Source organism: Cynocephalus volans, chromosome 6, assembly GCF_027409185.1.
Source record: "Cynocephalus volans isolate mCynVol1 chromosome 6, mCynVol1.pri, whole genome shotgun sequence".
NCBI lineage: Eukaryota > Metazoa > Chordata > Mammalia > Dermoptera > Cynocephalidae > Cynocephalus > Cynocephalus volans.
The window spans coordinates 46,945,862-46,965,937 of NC_084465.1; the positions used below are offsets into that span (position 1 = coordinate 46,945,862).

The window sequence follows — 20,076 nt, forward strand, 5'->3', positions numbered from 1 at the left end:
TTAAATGCAAATTAAAGGAAGAGGATGTTGAAATTTTGAAATGATAGTTGAGATCAAGACAGTAGCCAAATTGTGGAATAATTATCTTGATAGGTGATATATAACATTTGTTTTCACAAAATTTATCTTACCTCATTTTGTGTTGATGTAGATTCCTCAGAAAACATCAAGAAGTATTATCATATATCATCATCTGCTGAAAAGAAAACTAATGAAACCAGTTCCATCATAAATAATTCTGAAAATACCAGGAATGACTTACTTACCATCTTAGATACACTAACCTCAAAAGGAAACTTGTCATTGGAAAAATTAAAGCAGATTAAGATACCAGATATCCAAATATTGAATGAAAAGGTAAATATTCATAATGGTATAGTAAAAGTATTTGTGGTTTCTACTTGGTATGCAAACCTCTTCAATTGTAATTCCATGTCTTACATTTTTTTAAATTTCTTTTTAAATTTATATTTATAAATGATACACATTTATATATAAACATGTAAATAATATATAAATATATATTTTTAATTTGAATTTCTTAAGTCAAGGTTAAATCAAAATCAAAAGAGTAAAGTTTATTGTTTGATTATATTATTTTATATTATTTACTATTTCCAAAGTGGTACTCCTCTTGATTCGTTATAAGTAAAAGGTAATTTCTATGGTAAGAGAATAAAATGAAATTAACATGGAAACCCTAAAAATCTGACTATTTTCAAAAAAACTATAAATATAAAATGACAGATTGGCATAATACTAATAACAAATCATTTAGATATTTATTTGGTTGCCTAAGAAGCATTTAATGAATAAAAGAATGAAACATTTAATGGATGAACCCCAATGTACCAAGCATGAACAACTACTGAAGAAATGCATAGGAATAAAGTGGTGCCTTGCCTCAGTGAGCCTGGAGAGCATGAGAGAAAACTCTGCCAACAAGCTGCTTTTTAACATAACTCATTTCTCTTGGAAGGTGTGCGGAGAACCAGGAAACTTGCCATGTGAGCGCTCGCCCTGTGGTGGCGCTCTCTGCACGGGCCCGGAGGGCCACAGGCAGTGTCGTGGTCCCAGCTGTCATGGCTCCCTGGCCATCTCAAGAAGTGCCCTCGAGAAAGCCCAAGAAGTAGAATCTGTGATTCATAATTTAGGCAACCAGTTTCAAGAGTTGAAGAATCAGGTAAATGATGTCTTTTCTTGCTTTATTTGTAAAGCTTTAGCAATAAAGAAGCAAAGTGAAATGTTTAAAACTTCCATTTAACTTCCAAGCAAAAGACAATGGGTTCTAGGTGTTAGATGTTCTTATGCCTGGAAATACAGGATAAAAATATAGATATGGATATAAATGTGGACTTAGAAGTAGAAGGGAATAATGTATTGATATATTTTCTCTTATAAATGTGTGTATATGTATATATATGTATATATAGTGTGTGTGTGTGCAAATGAAGAGAGAGAGGAAAAAACAGAGAAAGAACTCAGCATTATTATAGGTCATAGACTTGTGTGGACATGTTTTTTTTACAGCAAACACCACATAGAAATGTCAAGACTCCTGTCCTTGAAGGTTTGAAACTATAGATCTCACAAAGCAAAGAATAATTTTTCATAAATTCAAGGATATATTTGAAATTCTACTAAATATACAAATTTTAATGTTAGAATTTAATGTTAGAAAATAATAGGAAAATTACCTTATGCCTTAAATTCTCTCCTATGTTGATAGACATGATAAAGTTGTTTTACCATTTAAGTATCTGATCATTGAAACTAATAATTTGAAATGATTTCATTTACATTTCTGTCATATTTATAAATGAGTATCACTTATAATTACCTAGTTTTCTTTAGGTTTTTTTGAGAATGTACTGTATTCTCTAGTTTTGAAAACATGGTGGTGGCATGCTCCCCAATCTGTTCCTTTTTTGACAATACATGTAAAACCTCTAACAACAAAGAAAAAGCTTTTAAAGAGCTGAATCTTTTACCAATATATGTTGAATATTTTATCGGTGAGCATTCTTGTTTGCAAGCAACAGAAGCCAATTCCTGAACAAAAAGGAAATGTGTGTAGAATCAAGAGAAGGATAGAAGGCCACGCTTGGGAATGGGGTGAGACCAAGACACACACACACACACACACACACCCTACATCCTTGTCCGTTTCCAGAGTCCAAGCTCTGGAGCAGTATCTGATTACCCAAGCTAGAGAATATCCCTACACATATTAAATGTTGAAATTCTTTATTTACATAGTCATAATTCTATATTGCCACAAAATTTTTCACTTATACGTGACTCTTCATTGCTTTAACATATAGTCATTGAGTACCTACTATGTGCTAGGCACCAGTCTGGAAGCTGGGGAATACAGCAGCGAACGTGATGAATGCAAATCCTGGTCTTCCATCTCAGTGACTAAAACAATCCTTAATTGCTTGGTGAAATTTAAAACTATTATATTGCCCCTTCTCAAAAAAATAGACTCTCACACCATTTAAATGAGCCCTGATTGCCACTTGATATTATTATTAAGTTAATAATAGTGTTAAGCTATCAGTGTTAAAAGATGACCCCTGAAGTCCTTATTAGCAGAATCTGGTTTAATCAGCACATAAATGGAGAACTGGAAAAGGATGAGAGAGAGGTTGTCATGTTGATAAAATGGTGCTATTTTCCTCTGGATTAAAAAAGGGAAGAGTGCCAGAAGAGATTGTGAGAGAATTCTCAGTTGATTATGACAGAAGATGGATTGCAGAGAGATGTTTTAAGAGTGAAGTAATTTAGGAATCTCTTTCTTTCTGAATATGTTATCTACTAATCTATCCTGAGATTTCATCTCTATCTCTCAGTTCTTTCCTGCTATTTATTTCTGGAATTCTCAGTTTACTCCTATTCATTCTTACTTATGATAATCCATTTTAAAGTTACGAAAGTTCTAGAATATTAAGGTTCAATTCTCTGTAAAGTTAAGATACATATTTTTAATCATGTAATTCCTTCTTTTTTGTTTTATCATTTGCCAGTGGCTATAATTTAAATCCTTCTTCACAAAATCTGTATAGCTCAAAATTAAGTGGGATCCTTTCGTGGAGAAATACAGGGAGATTTTTTTCCTAATTATGTTTGATCCTAATTAGCCCTATTTCTGTCACAATTAATTTATTCAATAAAGCTCAAGCTTGTGGGTGATATTGTCCAATCGCTGAGTTTTTTTTTTTTTTTTCCTCTTTCTCTAGTTTGTTGGAATCCCAAGAAAAAGTCCATGACCTTTCTCAAATCACATAATTAGGAATTGCACTTCCAAGTTGCTAATAGGAATTTGCACTTCTAGGTTGCTAGCCTATTAGTACTATCATTCCTCCACCAAGTGCACAAAGTGTTTGGAATTTATCTTTGTAGCCCACTCAGTTCAAGCTCATTTATTAAGAGGAGGAATGTTTTCTTGTTAGCTTTCAATGAAAGTACATTACTTGAATTTGAGGAATGTTTAGAAGAATAACGATTTTAACTTTTTATACAAGAAAATGCTCTCAACCTGTTAAACATGATGACCACTGCAGGTAAGTAGTCCTAAGTAATTTCTGTGCCAGTTGTTGGTATTACAGAATGATAAAGTCTCATTAAAACAGAATTCGTGTTTTAGATTTGTATTAGGAAATGTCATTAATTCTAGGTCAATATTGTCTTTAAATAATTTTGATCACTAACAATGTTCTAAAAGATAAATTCATGTTATCAAGAAAACATAAAAACATAACTAATCACCTTGTAGAACTTTAAAATGAATCTGCGGGACACAAGATTATTCAAAGGCTTGGGAGGAATATTACAAGAAGCAAGGTCACAGTTCCTGCTCCTACTGGGGCTCCACCAGGAGGTCAGCCAGATTATAGTGCAGCCTGGGCTGAGTACTATAGACAACAAGCAGCCTACTATGCCCAGACAAGTCCCCAGGGAATGCCACAGCATCCTCCAGCACCTCAGGGCCAATAATAAGAAGTGGACAATACAGTATTTGCTTCATTGTGTGGGGGAAGAAAACCTTTGTTAAGTATATGGATGCAGACGACTTGATGAAGATCTTAATTTTGGTTTTGGTTTAAAATAGTGGTTTTTTTGTTTTTGTTTTTTTGGTTTTTTGTTTTTGTTTTTGTTTTTTTGCTTTTTTTTTTTTGAAAATGTACAAAATATCTATCACTACTGATAGGAGGTTGATATTTCTGTGTAGAAATGAAAATTGGTTTGTTTTTAGTATTTAGTGTAGATGTACACATTCCAGCAAATGTATTTGCAACTATTATGTGGTCAATGCTTTGTGATATAAATGTACTTTTTCAATGTATACTTTCACTTTTAAAATGCCTGTTTTGTGCTTTACAATAAATGATATGAAACCTCAAAAAAAAAAAAAAAAAATGAATCTGCGGTTTAATTATCTAGACTTCTGTTTAGTTTTAGTGACAGCTTTATTTGGCCCAACTAAATAACAAACATCACAGTACATGCCTAATGGTATATTTCTCTCATTTTTTTTTTCTTATTTCAGATTAAAAATATAAGTAAATTGGCAGAAGTTACCAAAAACAATGCCTTACAGCTAAGTGAAAAACTGGGAAATGTGGAAAACCAAAGTGACTCTGAGGAAGAAAAAATGAATCTTTTAATCAAAAATGTGAAAAACCTTTTGTTAGGTAATTTTTTAAAAAAAAATAGGGCTAGTATTTGTTTCTTCCCTTTTTTAATGTATACTCTATCATTATAACCAATTCCAAATTATATTAACTGGAAGTGACATGCCTAAATTAGAAAAATAATGTACCTTGGTTTTAAATTTCTTAATGAGAATAATCTCAACATGTTAACTCTGTGCCAAAAAATTATGGCTCTCTATATAAGATTAATTTAGCAGTAAATTCTAGAATTTAAAATTCCAAACAAATGAACGTTATACTTAAAATTATTTAAAAAAAAAAAAAAAAGGAAAGTCCAACATGATGACTCTATCAGATTCTCTAACATCAGGATTCAGTAATTTCCTTTGCTGACAGATGATACAAGATCAAAATTTGTCAAACTTTAATTAGTATATCAAATACTGTAGTGAGGTGCCATCTAAAAAAAACTGATTATTAACTATTATTGACTATTTTCCAAGTTTTCTTCTGTTGGCTCTCTGTGACTGACCAAAACTAAACTATTTGACTCATTATTCATTGTGCCTTATTTTAGGAGAAGTCTGTTTTAAACTCCAGAGAATTATTAAAGAGAAAAATCAAATACTACAGCTGGAAATTGATCTGAAACCTTAGTCTCTGCAAATAATGCAATTTGGGTACAACACTATATACAGTTAATCTTAAAAGGCTTTCTCTTCCATAATCATTTTCCAAATTCAATAATTTAACACTCTGCACATGAATTGATTAACAGTGGGGGCATCTATTACAGTCTCTATAATCATTTTATTAATCTGTTTAATATGTATAAGAGACTACTGTGGCCAAGTATTTTTTTTCTAACTCCTTGTTTCTAACAATTGTATTAGCATCTTCTAATTCTGATTTTCAAGATAAGAAAAAATTAGGCAGATATCAACTTTTACCAAAATAATCAGTAAAAATGAATGGGAAGTGGCCAGGGGATCAGTCTTCTGGACATTATGTTTGTTCAAAAGTAAATTATCAATGAGTTAGCTAAACAGATTGGTATTGACTAGACACAGATCCAGGAAATGGCTGGATTAAGGAACAATTTAGCTGTTTTTACAGATACCAAAACGCAAACAAAATCAAAATTGCCAGACTAGTTGCACGAAAATGTGGAAAAGTTTCACTTTAATTAACCTGAGGAATTGGAAAAATCTGTTTCCAGATTATTACAACAAGGCATAGAGAAAAATCATTTTCCATACAAGAAACTACTCTCTGTTCAGGGCCCCAAGACCTGGTGACCAGGAGGCTTTCATGTCTTGCAGTGTCCTTCATCCACCCATTGCGTCTCCTCTTTTCCTGACTATAATACTCAAAAAAAATTATCATTACATTGGATGGTACCTTTACTACCCAGCTCTTCTTTGACCATCTTAATATTTTCCTTGATATCTGAATGCCTTATTATGTGTCACTTCTCCCGAAAGTTCCGTATATAAAAATTTGAATCTATAATCTCATAATAAATGCCAATAAATATTTGATGAATGAATAAGTGATTGAATTAAACTCACTATTCACTAGAACTTTTTTGATTAAAAATAGCTACTGTTTCTTTAAAGAGCCAACTCCCTGATTCTGTTTAAAACATAGTTTTAACTTATTCACAAAAAAATCATGTTACATTGTTTCAAAAACATTAGAGAAAGTAAAATATTCCTTTTATATTAAGTAAAATAGCTAAAGCGAAAATGCCTACAAAAAGTATATATACTTCTGTCATGTCACTCAAATGGGGAAAGCCTTTTGTGGCTCCTGCTGTCCCCTGAACAAAGCCTTTCTTACCCTGGCAGGTAGGGACTTGTGCAGTCTGCTCCAAGCCTGTCCCACCAAGAGTCACCTGTGTGCTGTTTCTTTACCATCCCAAGTTTTGCTTCTGTGGTTCCCTCATCTTACAATGTCTCTTATTCCCTGCCCACTGCCCACAGTTTCCACAAGTTTAATCTGCTGTCCTCTAGGGCCCCGTTTAAATGCCTGTTTGAAGACGCTCCTGATGCGTTCTCTTCTTCCTCGGAATCCCACAGCATTTTGCCATATATTTATCACTTTTTTAATGATCAATATTTGTATGTAATGACATATTTCCCCACTTGACAGTAAACCCCTGGGGATGAGATCCATGTCTACTTCATTTCTAACTTTCCCTGTGGGACTTAGCATTATACTTTGTGCATAATGGGGGTTCAGTACGGAGCTGGAGAGTGACAAATGGTTGTCACGCCAAACCCTAACAGTTCATCTTCCGTTTCAGTTCTCAGAAGGGGTTGATTTTATTTTTCTGAGAATGTATTTTTATTTTTCTAGAAGTATTTAAAAGCTTCTTTATAATTTGTTATTCACATGGTACTTTGTGCTGACACATTCCCATCTCAAAATAGGCTTTTGCATAGTAGCATCAGGTATAGTAACTCAACAGGTGAGCAAAGAGTTGGCCGGTTAGATCAGGTGTTTAGGGTGTGGCCTTGTAACACCAAGGTCAAGGGTCCCATACTGGCCAGCTGCCGAAAAAAGAAAAAGCAACAACAATAGATGAACAAAAATTGTAAGCCTTTAATGTCATGGAGGGCAGAATCGAGTTTTGTTGACATCAAACCCAGTGCTTTCTCACGGTCTCATTCATTCTGTTTAAATTTTAATGACAGGCATCTAAACATTGTAATTGCTTTTGAATCTGCACTTATAATAAATAATTCTTAGGAGGACAATTTACAGGACATACAGAATGTTCCAAGTCGTTAGTTTTTCATTTTTCCAACAAGCTTTTGTTGAGCAAATATTCAGCCCTACACAAGCAGCATTTCTTCCAGAGAGAAGGGGAAGTTGAGGATGAAGGGGAATCTATGGGAGGTATATGATCTAATCCCTGCGTTCTAGAGACATAATCAAATGCTAGTGCATTTGACTTAGAGTTTGTTGTGTTATATTTATGATACAGTGTTTGTTAAGGAAACATGATTACCTAACACCAACCTTCTTATTTAAGAGGAAAATGTGCCTCCAGAGGACATAGAGAAGGTTGCAAATCGTGTACTTGACACTCACCTACCACTAAAGTCACAAAATCTAACTCGTGAACTTGACAAAATACGGAAACTCACCCAGCTCTGTGAGGACTACAGGACAGATGAGAACAGTCTAAATAAAGCAGCAGAAGGGGCTCAAAAGCTTTTGGTGAAGGCCAAAGTAGCTGGGTAAGTACAGTATTAATTCTCATCTTGCCCTAACAGACCATCTGAAAATTGTTAGCCTAGGGAGCTACAGTGTTCAAATGAAATGACTTTCCAGTAGCTCAGTGTCCAAATCAAGGGACACCTTGGATTTGGACACCAAGTGGCTCTCTTTGAAGGTGTCCTAGGAAGCTGGGCACTTGGGAGCAGTGTGCAGGGACACTTGCTTCCTGTTTGCCTCCGACTCTGCCATTCCTATGGGCTGACACCCATTTATACAAGTGTGTACCAGTAAATGCCATATACTAATTAAATGCCAATATTTTAACAGGTGGTTGGAATTTTGGTGTGTCTTCCCCTTCTTTATCTGTTTTTGGTACTTTCTAAGCTTACTATAATAAGCAGTAAACTTATTTTAGTACTTTGAAAATCTGAATTTAAAAAAGACTATAGTAAAAAGATGTGACAGCGAGGAATAGAAGAAATGGACACCAGTGCCCCAAGAATAATGCAAGAGTAAAATGATATGTATGGTATGCAGAGTTAACTAACTCTTGCCTCCTTCTGCCCGGTTGATGTAGCCAAGCAAAAGGAAAAGGCAAGTGGATGTTTTTATGAGCATGAGGTGCTTGAGGTCAGGGTCGTAGGGTCAGTTCGATGGTGATAGTAACATCAACAACATCCACCACCATTTTCAGGTGCTCAGCAGAGTGGACACCTCAGCCACCCTCCCTGTCTCAAAATCCACCGATACAAATGACGTGCAGCAGACTTGTCCAAAAGTCCAGCCCCTTCCAGTTTTAATATTTCAAGCCAAGAAGATTCAGTAACTACAGTACAGTCACACAGCTATTAAAAATGATGTTGACAGAAGATTTTTAATAACATGCAGAGATGCTTACAGTGTACTGTTAATACTTAAAAAAAGCCGTAACAGGTTATACATGAAGAGGACCTCAACCATGACAAGAAAAAATTGTGTAAAACAAAAATGCTAGAAGATGCTGATATCTTAAAAGATAGCAGGATTACTGGCAAACTTTTCTTTTCTTTACATTGTTTTCTGTTTTTGATACTTTCTAAATTTGCTATAATGAGCAGTACATTGAAAATCTAAAGGGAAAAAAATACAGTAAAAAGTTATGGTAGTGAGGAACAGAAGAAATGAACAAAGGTGCCCTGGGAATGCTATAGAAATGAAATGATGGGGGTATGGGGGGGGTTGTGTTGTGAGAAGGGAGACTCCTGAAGTTTAAAAAGGGAGAAGAAGATTACCACCGGGGGTAGAGGATGGGTTGGGTAGGGAAGGGGATATTTTGCAATTGCACTAACTGCTCTGGGCACAAGCATTGCCTCTGCAAAGGTCTAATATCTCACTCAGTACATTCTTCTCAAGGTGGTTTTGAGACCAAAGACCTAAGTATCTGGTGAATGTTGACCTGAGGTGAGCTTGTTTCTGCAAAATAGACTGTATCACTAGGAATGCTTGTGATTTTAACCTCTTACTGGGCCCCTGAGTGGCTGGAATGTCAGTGAAGCTTAAATAACCCTGAATAAACACAGCCTGAAAATGCAGGAACTTTAGTCCTCTCTTTGCTCTCTGTGGGGCCTCTTGACTGCTCCCCCCCAACTCCAATAAGGACTTAGAGAGTGTTGCTTACATTTGAGAAACTAGGGAACTGGAATTGGCTAAGGACAGTTTTTATGTGTGAATATTGACATTCTATCCCCCAAACCTTTCTGCTTGTGACAAATTAAGAAACAAGACCTCTATCCTTAGTTTCTATATCTGGCAAAATCTGTATCTACTGGGTATACATATACATATGTGTGTGTGTTTATTGGCATTAAAATATACCTATTTCTCAAAATGAAGCCTTCAGCACTTTGCCTTACTTAAGAGTAATTTTAATTTACTTTATAAATAATTCAATAAAGGTTTTGGTTGAGGCAAATGAACTGTCGAGGTGAAATAAATGAATAATGGTATATTTATCTAATCTGGTATGTTAATATCTCATCTTAGGAAAGCAGCAAATGTTCTAAATCTTGACAAAATGTTGAACAAGTTGCAACAAGCTCAAATCACTCAAGGAAGAAGTAACTCTACCATCACACAGCTGACTGCTGAGATAACAAAAATAAAAAAGAATGTGCAGCAGGTATTTATTTTCTTTGAAACAAATCTGAAATAGATTTTGAGGGTGAAAACAACACAGTAGTTTTCATGTATGCAAATGACACACTACACTTGCCTTTCCTGTCTGATGGAATTATTATGAGGATAAATTAAGATTTTGGTAGAATTAACATTTAATTAATGTCTACATTAACGTTAGTAGTATTGTTACATTAATGTTGGCAATATTATGCCTTTAAGTAACATTCTACAGAGCCCTCCCAAGCGTCATTTCATTTAATTGCACCCAATTCTGGGGAATGAGGCAGGTGCTACCACCAGCTTCTAAATGAGGAAACTAAGACTCAGGGAGGTTAAATGACTTGCCTAAGGTCACACAGCTAATTAATGGTAGATTATGAAGCCAGAGCTCATTCTTTCTGATTCCAGAGAAAGGAAAAGACTTTTAAAAGCTCATAGACAAATGATAAAACCCAAAACAATAAAGAGTTCACTGTTGCAAGGTTTTTGTAAATAAATTTCCATGAAATCTCATTAGACTATATTAAAACTGAAAGAATATCTCCCACAAAAGAATGTGTTCCATCCAGAGTTTGGTGGGAGCAAGACCATGGTTTATCCCACTTGATGGATCAGGGAGAGGAAGCTTGGCTGTTGGAGGGCAAAGCAGGACCGAATCTCATGGTGTCAAGTCTCGTCCCCCAGGCTCCATCCGCTATCATATACCGTTCCTCAAGTTTCAAGTTACTCAGTCTCTATTCTTCAGCTGTGTTTTATAAAGCTGCTGCAGACATCTTGAGGAGAAAGCAGAAAGCAACAGAACAGGAAGTAGTGCACCAGGAAGCAGAAGGGTTAGATATGAACTGATTGCAAACATAGGGTAGCAAAAAAGAAAAAAAAAAAGGCCCCCAAGTTTTCCCCTTCTAGATATATAATCTAGAACAGGGGTTGGCCCTGCATGGGCCAAGTTGTCTGTGACTGCTGTGCACTACAATGGCAGAGTTGAATAGTTGCCACAGACTATATGGACCACACAGTGTAAGATATTGACTGTTTGGCCTTTTACAGGAAATATTATCAGGCTCTGCTCCAGAAAATTCCCACAAATGCCTGAGGGCACAGAAAGAAATTCCTTTTTCTAAAAGGGTGGTGGACCAATACCCTAAGGAACCCTGCTAGGAGGGAAAAAATTAAAAATGTTAGATAGGATATTAAATTTTTTTTCAATGCATAGCTTAATTAGTAAGAAACTGAGGATATCCTCAGAGGCCACAAATGACAGTAATGATGAGTCCAGAGAGGTAATCAAGCACTAACCTGACAGCAAGCAGAGGGTATCTGCCAATCCAAGGTGCATTAGAGCTTTTGGGTTTGATGGTCACCATGCATAGCAGACAGAAAACAAAGCCCATGCAAGGAGGGAATGAGACCCCTGCACACAGCTGGGACCCCAAAAGACAAAACACTCTGTGGAATGTTAAACTGTCATGCATGCGTGTGTGCGCGCGCACGCGCAAACACCCACACACAGAGCCAATATAAAAACTTGCCCCTGGGTGGGGGAGTAAAATCTCCACCAAGAATTTCTAACCACAAGCTGGCTCTCACTTGAGTTTGAGTCTAGAATTTATACGACTTGGGTGACCCCAAAAACCCAAGCTAAAAATGTCATTTAAAGTGGTCCTGGGATGGTAGTGCACCAGATGCCTGACAAAGGCAAACAAAAATCTCCTCTGCAGGAATGACCTTAAATGCATTCCTCCAAGAATTCCCCTCAAGCACATAAAAAACCAGATTGTCTTAAACCAAACCATGGTTTGGTTTGAATCAGCATGCAAGAGAGAGCAGATATTACCATTATTGGTTATAGATCACAAAATAAGAATGTTTACTATTTTTTAGAAAACCAAAGGTATGTAAGTATGACCAATAAACAAGAGACAAGAGATAACAAATAACCAGTGAGATCTGGAAAATATTTAAATAGGACTTCTAGCTATGACAAATAAAGTCACTGAAATAAGAAATAAGTGTAGGGGTGAGGTGGGGGGTTGGGGAAGGATAGGTTGGGTAAAGGACATAAAAAAATCACAATTTGTAATAATAATATGCTTATAATAAATAAAAAATAAGTATAAAATGTTCATTATTGTTTGTAAGGGGGAAAAAATCAGAAGCCACCTGCACCAGCTGGAGAATAGAAAAATAAATTGTTGTATATTCAAACAATGGAATGCTTTAAATTGAATGAATTGAAATTGAATACTTTAAATTGAGTGCTCTAAAATGAATGAACTAGAGCTATAAAAATTAACTTAGATGACCCACACAGCATAATTTTGAATTAAAAAAATTAAGTTGCAGAAATATGTAATATGATATATTTGCATAAGGTTAAAAATTCTTAAATACTATATTGTTATATTAAATTATATTGTTATTTTAAATACTATATTGGATCCTGATGCACAAAGGAGCATCTGCAATGGAAGGCTGTCTCTATAAAAGGCACAAGTCCCTGGCCAAATAGTGCTGGAGTGTTTCCTCCTCCATCTACCTATCCTAGTATTCTTAGTGGTGTCCTTAGTCCATAAATCAAATGTTTTCCTGAACTTCCAAACTTTCACAATTTATGTCATTTGTCTATAGAAATATGTGAAATGACAAATATTAGATTCAGGACAGTGGTTGCCTGTTGGGGGAGAGAGAGGAGATATAATGGGGACTGGGACACTGAGAGCCTTGGTTCATTGTCAGTGTTTTATTCTTAAACTGCCTGGTGAGTACATGGATATTTTTCTTATTTTCACTTAGATCCTTTTGTATGTCTGAAATATTTTATTATAACATTTTAAAATAAATGCAACAGAAGAAGCAAAGACACTATTTTCTTTTCCTTTATACTCAGCTTTTTTTTTTTTTCTTTTTTTTTGAGGGGTTAATATATCATTTTGTGTGTGTGTGTTTCATAAAGAGACTTTATCTTTCTGGCCTCTAAATCAACAACAGGCTGAAAATCAAGCCAAGGAAATGAAGAATGAGCTGGACTTAGCAAAGCAACAGTCAGAGCTGGAGGATGGACTTCCCGGGCTGCAAATCAAGCTGCAAGGGAATCAAGATCAAGCCGTCAGTGCAAAAGTTCAGGCTGAATCTGCCCAACGCCAGGCTGGGAGCATTGAGAAGGTTGTTAGTCCTACCACTGCCACAAGAGCAGACAAACAGTGCCTCTATGAAGGCATTGTTAAAATCTTTAACCCCAGATTTTCATGCCATTTCTCAGCATTTCCTTTAGTGCTGATCCGTGACTCCGTGATATATGTTTGCAGGGATCCTGATGCGCAAAGAGTATCTGCAATGGAAAGCTGTCTCTGTAGAAGGCACAAGTCCCTGGCCAAATTGTGTTGGAGTGTTTCCTCCCCCATCTACCCATCCTAGTATTCTTAGTGGTGTCTTTAGTTTATAAGTCAAATTTTTCCTGAACTTCCAAACTTTCACAATGTATGTTATTTGTCTGTATTGTGCTTATTTACCCTTTACTATATAGTTCAATCACATAACATATAAAGAAAACAATAAGTGAAAAGTCACCTGCTAAAGAGAATAGATCGAGTTACAAAAATCAAAGTGAGTTAATTAAACAGTTGTGGAAAGTGGCCCATTAATTTAGGTTGCTGAAAGAGCCTAGCAACACATTTTCTTAGCAGAAAATCTTTGGTTGGTCGCATTAATATACCAGCTTAAACAAAAGCAAAATGTGCATTTACAATTGGTCTGTTCTTTTGCTTTTAATTCCTAATGTGTTGGGTAAACTTTCCACTGACTTGGAAGTTGACCAAGTCCATTTTCTAACAGAACAGAGATTGAGAAATGTACTTTCTGCTCACCCTCTTCCCACTTCCATATTTCATTCCTGGCTCTGGCCTTTATTCATCTACTTAACCTGCTATGTTTTAACCACACAGGCCGACCCAAAGATTTCCATTCTGTTTCCAAGGAAGATTTTCATACTGATATTTCTACTTCCCTTTCTGCCAACCTTCCTATCTCTTACTCTCTTACCTTCTTGCCAACCAAATAATGTATCCTTGCTGCTGCTAAATCTTCACCATTTGCTCTGTCCTTCATTTTACATGATCAACCCAACTGAACCAGAGATTTGTCAAGGACAGGATTAGGTCATTTCTGTCTTCTGTATCTCCTACCTTAACATAGTACAGAACAAACAATTGGTGCCTCACAAATAGTTGCCTTACCATGCAGTAATAATTGATATTTTGTAATAAAGAAGTTTTATTTCTAATTGAAGCTGAGATTCTTTTCTAACGTAAAAAACCTAACATGCAAATAAAAACCCTGTTGGAAATATCAGAGTGACTCAAGCATATTGACTGGATTATGGTTTCCTCTGTATTCCTTTTATAAATGGTATTAGGAGAATCATCATGCATATGTACATTCGTAAATATTTTCTGATGATGGGAGTATTACTCTGTTACAGGATTTTGTTGAGCTGAAAAAACAATACGATATTCTCCAACGTAAGACAAGTGCGGCAGGACTGACAAAAGAAACATTAGGGAAAGTGAAACTGCTAAAAGATGCAGCAGAAAAATTGGCTGGAGATACAGAGAACAAAATGAGAAGAATAACAGGTATGTGTTCATTTACCCCCCCCCCCCATTTGACAATAACATCATAACTACGCCTACCTTCCTGGGAGAATTTATTCCAATTTCAATTTATCGTTAATGCAATGTAACCACATACGAGTCTGCTGAGGAGAGAGAAGTTGGAATTGGTCTTGTGTTCTGAGGACTGCAAAGTAACAAGCCTCTTGGATGGATTTGCCTAGAAAGGTGTTAATGAGCATCTGCCCTGCATTAATCAGAACAAATAGATTTCCTTTAGTCACCTTGAAATACGCTTTTCTTAACTCTGCTTCCAACCGGGGTGAGCTGTCCGAAGGCATTTTTGCTTGTCATGACTAGAGTGGAGGCCAGGATGTTGCTAAACATCCTACAGTGCACAGGACAGCTCTGCACAACAGTTATCCTGCCCAAAATGTCACTAGTGCCAAGGTTGAGAAACCCTGTCCTAACTTGTTTTTCCTCTGATGAAAATAACTCTTTTAGGATCAATACGATCTAGACTCTAGGGCACTAGGTCATCTAGCATAGATCTTTGGATGACAATCTAGAAAGAATCATATTCTGGACAAGGATTTTGACTGAAATAGAAATTTTGATGCACACAAAGTGTAGTAAACTTAGAATATATACAATCAGAAAGTTAATTGGAATCTTTTTTTCCACAATTGATATTCATGATTTTTCTGGGCAGTCACCATGTCCTTAACTACCTCTAAACCATCAGGAATCATACAGTGAGTACAAAGTTTTACTCTTGGTTGTTATTTATTGTCTCCTAAAACTTTAAAACTAATTATATTCATTAGGAATATAGGTAACTCTCAAAATATGAAAATAGCCAAACTCCTCACTTATAAATGCTTCTTTGTTATAAAATGAGTCTTTGGCCTTACAACCACTTATATCATCACCATGACATGAAAAAATGAAAATGCAGCATTAGTATGGGCCAAAGTCAGGAAAAATACATGCCAAACTGTTACCATTAGTTATCTCTGGGGAGGCAGGGGAGTGAAAAGAAAACCACTCCTTTTTAACATTCATATAATTGTTTTAAAAACAGTGGGCTTGTGGGTAATACTTTTTCATTTGTAAGTATTTTCCTAAAAAATTTTTAAAAGGAAATACTAGGAAAAATCAAGAAAGACAGAATTTTTTTTTACCTAACATTCCATAGATAATACCATGAAAATCAGTTTCTACTATTCTGAGACCATGGTCCTTACTATAGGAGCAAAAACAAGGGGGGGAATATTTCTGTCCTATGCTTTATGTCACAGTCCAAATTGCTCCCACTTATCCCCATTGACTAAAACTTTTATAGTTCTTGAAATTAGGTTGGAAGAGAAGTTTAAGTGAGAGGACCTCTCCTCAGAAGGTCTAAAATCTGTACTCCACTTCTTCTCTTTTCACTTTAAGGCAGATTTCACAACTCAATAAGATAAGAAAATATCTTGGCGTCTTCCCAACTCTGCCACTTGTGAAGGGGTGGACCCCCAAGGGCTGCGCTCTGTTCCCATCTTTTAGTAAGAGATGTCCACGGGATCCCACGGAGGAGCCTTTTTGGCAGCATCAAAGTTGAGAGAGTGGAGAATGGACCTCAGCTTGCAGTCAGGGTCACTCCAAACAACTTTGGGTCAGTCAGAGTCCCAGCAAGAAACAGAAAGCACACTTGGATGAAATTCTGGATAATGTATTCATAAGCGGAGTTGTCTCAGTCAGCTCTTCACTGTGTAACACACCATCCCAAATTTAATGGCTTAAAACAACCATGTCTTGTTTTTCTGTGGGTGGTTCTTCTGCTGGTCTCACTTGGGTCACTTGAGCAGCTGCATTCAGCTGAGGGGTCAGCTGGCAGCTCTGCCAGGGGCCGGGCGTGGCTAAGATGTTGGCACTCTTACCACATGGTCTGCTGTCCCGGCTGCTTTCCAGCAGGGTTGTTTCAGGGCTCCACGAGAATGAGGACACAAGATGCATGGTTCTCGAGGTGCTGCAACATCATTTCTTCCACCTTCTAGTGGTCAAAACAACTTGTAAAGCCAGCCCAGTTTCGGAGTCTGATGTGGGAGTGGGGTGAGGATAAATAGATTCAGTTCTTGATGGGAGGAACTACAAAGAATGCACCAGAATTAAGGGAACCAGCTGAGGGTGTGGAGGTACTGGGCAACTAATAAGAGAAGCCATCAGTGTCCCTAGGCCTGAAAGGGCAGGGGAAGCAGGAATGTATCCAGAGCCCTGTGAACACTGGAGTGCTAGGGAAGAGGCCAGGAGTTGAGATATGGAAGAACTGCCAGAATCCCTGTGCAGACAGGGATGGAGACTGCCTGCCCTTCCCACCCTCTGATCACTTGTCAGCACCATCCGCTGGCCAAGTGTGACTAAGAGCCAGAGGTCAAGGGAGCCAGGCGATGTCATCCCCGGTGGTTAGCTTTCCAGGACACAACAGGATGGAGAATGGAGCTGGTCGGGGGAAAGAAAAGTAACCAGCTCGGTCATATTAACCTACCTGGTAGAAACACAGGGGATTTTTTTTTTCTTTTAGTCCAAATATACTTCCAATGTCTAATCGCCTTGTCAATCTCAGATGACTTATATTTGAAACTTTCTAGTAACAGCACACTCACCACCTTCCACAGCAGTTCTTTAGTCTTTGAATAGCTCTGACTACTAGAAAGTTCTTCTTTACATTCAGACCAAATCTTCCTTCATGGAGCTTTCACCAGCTGGTTTTCACCTTATTTCCTCAGAACGACGGAGAACACATTGACTGCTTTCCTGAGCTGGCCCTTCAAATACTTGGATTCAGCGATGGCAGATGCCCTGAATCTTCTTTTCCCATATGAAACCTCACCAATTAAGTCAACATTTGTTCACAGGACAATTTTAAATTTCCCCAGCAATCTGGATTTTTCCCCTAAACACACAATAGTTTGACAACTACTCTAGATCAACTCAGTATTCAGGTGTGATCTGACCAGATGAGGTGGGACATTTACCTTCTTCCTTCTAGTGGTTCTGCTGCTTCCTAAGGTTAGAGTTTCTTTTTTAAAGGCCACCTCTGCTGTTAACTGTAGCTCTCTACACTCTTCTATCCGCTACTCCATGGGCTCCTTGTTTTATTAGATTACCAGCTCTTTGTTGCCTGAAAAGAGAATAAATGAATGGATGGATCATTGGGTGGATAAGAGTGAAGCCAGGAAAGGCATCATTTTGCTTTTACTGTTCAGGAACTTGAAAATCAGCAAGAAAAAAGAATGAAGAAATGAAAATGTCAGTCCCTTTTTCTGAAAGACTGGAAAACCCTAAAGTGAAGAATGCATGCTTAAAAATGAAATTATAATAAGAACAAACTTTGGAAATATGGCACTTCACCAAATCTAATCAAGGCTGTTATCTGTCTTCATTTCTAATGATTTCTAACCACTTACAGACTCATATTGATATATGCCTTTAGATGTACACTGTTTTAGACAAAAATATCAATTTGCTCTGATTTATGTGAAAACCTTATCTGTTGAATCAAGAAACAAAACAACATATATCTTTAAGAGACACACAAATCCCTGTGTTTGGTATAATGTGGATATCCAGGAGGAATCTGATTTTAAATGGAAATATATCATTTCTTTCATTTTCTTCCTTCAGATTTAGAAAAGAAAATCCAAGATTTGAATTTAAGTAGACAAGAAAAAGCTGATCAACTGAAACAATTGGAAGATCAAGTTGTCGCTATTAAAAATGAAATCGTTGAGCAAGAAAATAAATATGTTACCTGCTATACTTAGAGTTAAAGTGCGAAAGCTTGTACCTTTGTCTGACTTCCAATGTGCAAACCCGCAGAGCTGCACTGAACTTGTGAAATACAAAGGGGCAGCCTCTTCTAACCTCTTCCCCGCACCCTCTCCTTGCTCTACAGACCTGCTCAGTGTGGCTGAAGGGTGGAACTGGGCCAGGGAAACGCCACTTCATAATAGAAAGGGGGAAGTAGAGATTGTCTTTGGTTTCAGAACCTTTCCTCTTACTTTTCTTTCTCTTTTATAACTTAAAAATAACTGATTACATATGACAAGTAAAAATTTTAAAAAGCACTCTGTTTACTAATGATCATCTCAGTCAAATGAACTGAAACATAAAATATCTGTAATACTGGGATGGAATAAATATGGATGGTATGCACTAGATTGTCCTATAGTTTATATTTATTTGGATTTGTTTTTATTTGTAAAACTATTATTCTATTCTGAATAAAATGCATACAATTCAAAATGTAATTTGCTTTTACACCCACTTTCCTACACACTCATTCTCTCAGCCACAGGATTCTGTATTCCCCAAATGGTACTGGAAAAAATATTCAAAAAGATAAATATTGAACTACTATTTTTCATAATTTGTGTGCATTTTTTGCTGTAAAATCTGCTACTTATTTTAAAAAGACTAGCAATCATGTTCTTAGTGTTTAATATAAAAGGTGATTGTCTCATTTCAAAATGAGCCTATGATTTCACATTAACTTTTGTTACATGAATGATTTAGAGTAGAGGACATTGCTTCTGTTTGTGAAAACTATCCTTCAGAGGAATTCTTTTAAGGGAGCTTGGCCCCACATTTTTGAATAAGAAATACTATGCGTCAACATGGATGTATGAAAGAAGAGGAGCAGCTGAGGTCATTTCTATTAAGGACTAACTCATAAAAAAATGGATTTGAAAATTCAACAAAGGGGCTTCAGAATTATACATAAATATAAAAATTCTTAAAATGTAGGCTATTAAAGGAAATTACAGAATCTGTGTCTCTGGAGATCCTAAAGAACAGAAGGAAACTTTTACAGGAAGGACCACCCCAGAAATCTCTTTAAAATATACAATTGTAATGCTCCACATATCTAGTAATAAGACTTTTGTGAACCTTTACCAATGAATGAATGGTGTGTAACATGACCCAGAGAGTCAAAAAATATAGTCATCACAAAATCTAAGTTCTTACTCCAATGTTGAGGGTGGAACACACTCCAGCTTTTCCATCAGGATACTGATTCTCAACTTTGTACAAATGATAGACTACTTTACAAGCATGATTTTTTTGTTTGCAAAAGCAGCGTTTAATTGCTCTTCCTTTTCAGTGATCAGAGACTACACAAGTAATAGGCCAGGGGGTGTGGGAATGGTTAAAAGGAGAAGAGTTTCTGCTGACTGGGTGAACTAACTGTTGAGTTCTGGAGAGGCAGGAAAATCCCCAGCTATTAGGAAAGCACACTCATCTAGGAAATCAAGTGAAGGCAAGATAAACCCATCATCTCGGCAGACCCCCGGCATTGCAGTTTGATGAGGCTTGAAGCATGTGATGTACTTTGGAAAGATTGCAATTATACCTGGTTGTGCTTTCTAAACTTTGGTGTTTAA

General features: G+C 36.5%; 1 protein-coding gene across 1 annotated transcript in view; it reads left to right on the forward strand.

Annotated features, from left to right (window-relative positions):
• The window catches only part of LAMB4 (laminin subunit beta 4), a 98,891-nt gene extending 80,435 nt beyond the window's left edge, over window positions 1-18,456 (forward strand). Inside the window, exons 27-34 of the mRNA XM_063100053.1 lie at window positions 152-357; window positions 980-1,183; window positions 4,553-4,697; window positions 7,699-7,906; window positions 9,909-10,044; window positions 13,032-13,205; window positions 14,521-14,674; window positions 18,317-18,456. Of these exons, the coding sequence (XP_062956123.1) occupies window positions 152-357; window positions 980-1,183; window positions 4,553-4,697; window positions 7,699-7,906; window positions 9,909-10,044; window positions 13,032-13,205; window positions 14,521-14,674; window positions 18,317-18,456 (1,367 nt within the window). The remainder of the gene's footprint in view (window positions 1-151; window positions 358-979; window positions 1,184-4,552; window positions 4,698-7,698; window positions 7,907-9,908; window positions 10,045-13,031; window positions 13,206-14,520; window positions 14,675-18,316) is intronic.
• The last annotated feature ends 1,620 nt before the right edge of the window (window positions 18,457-20,076 follow it).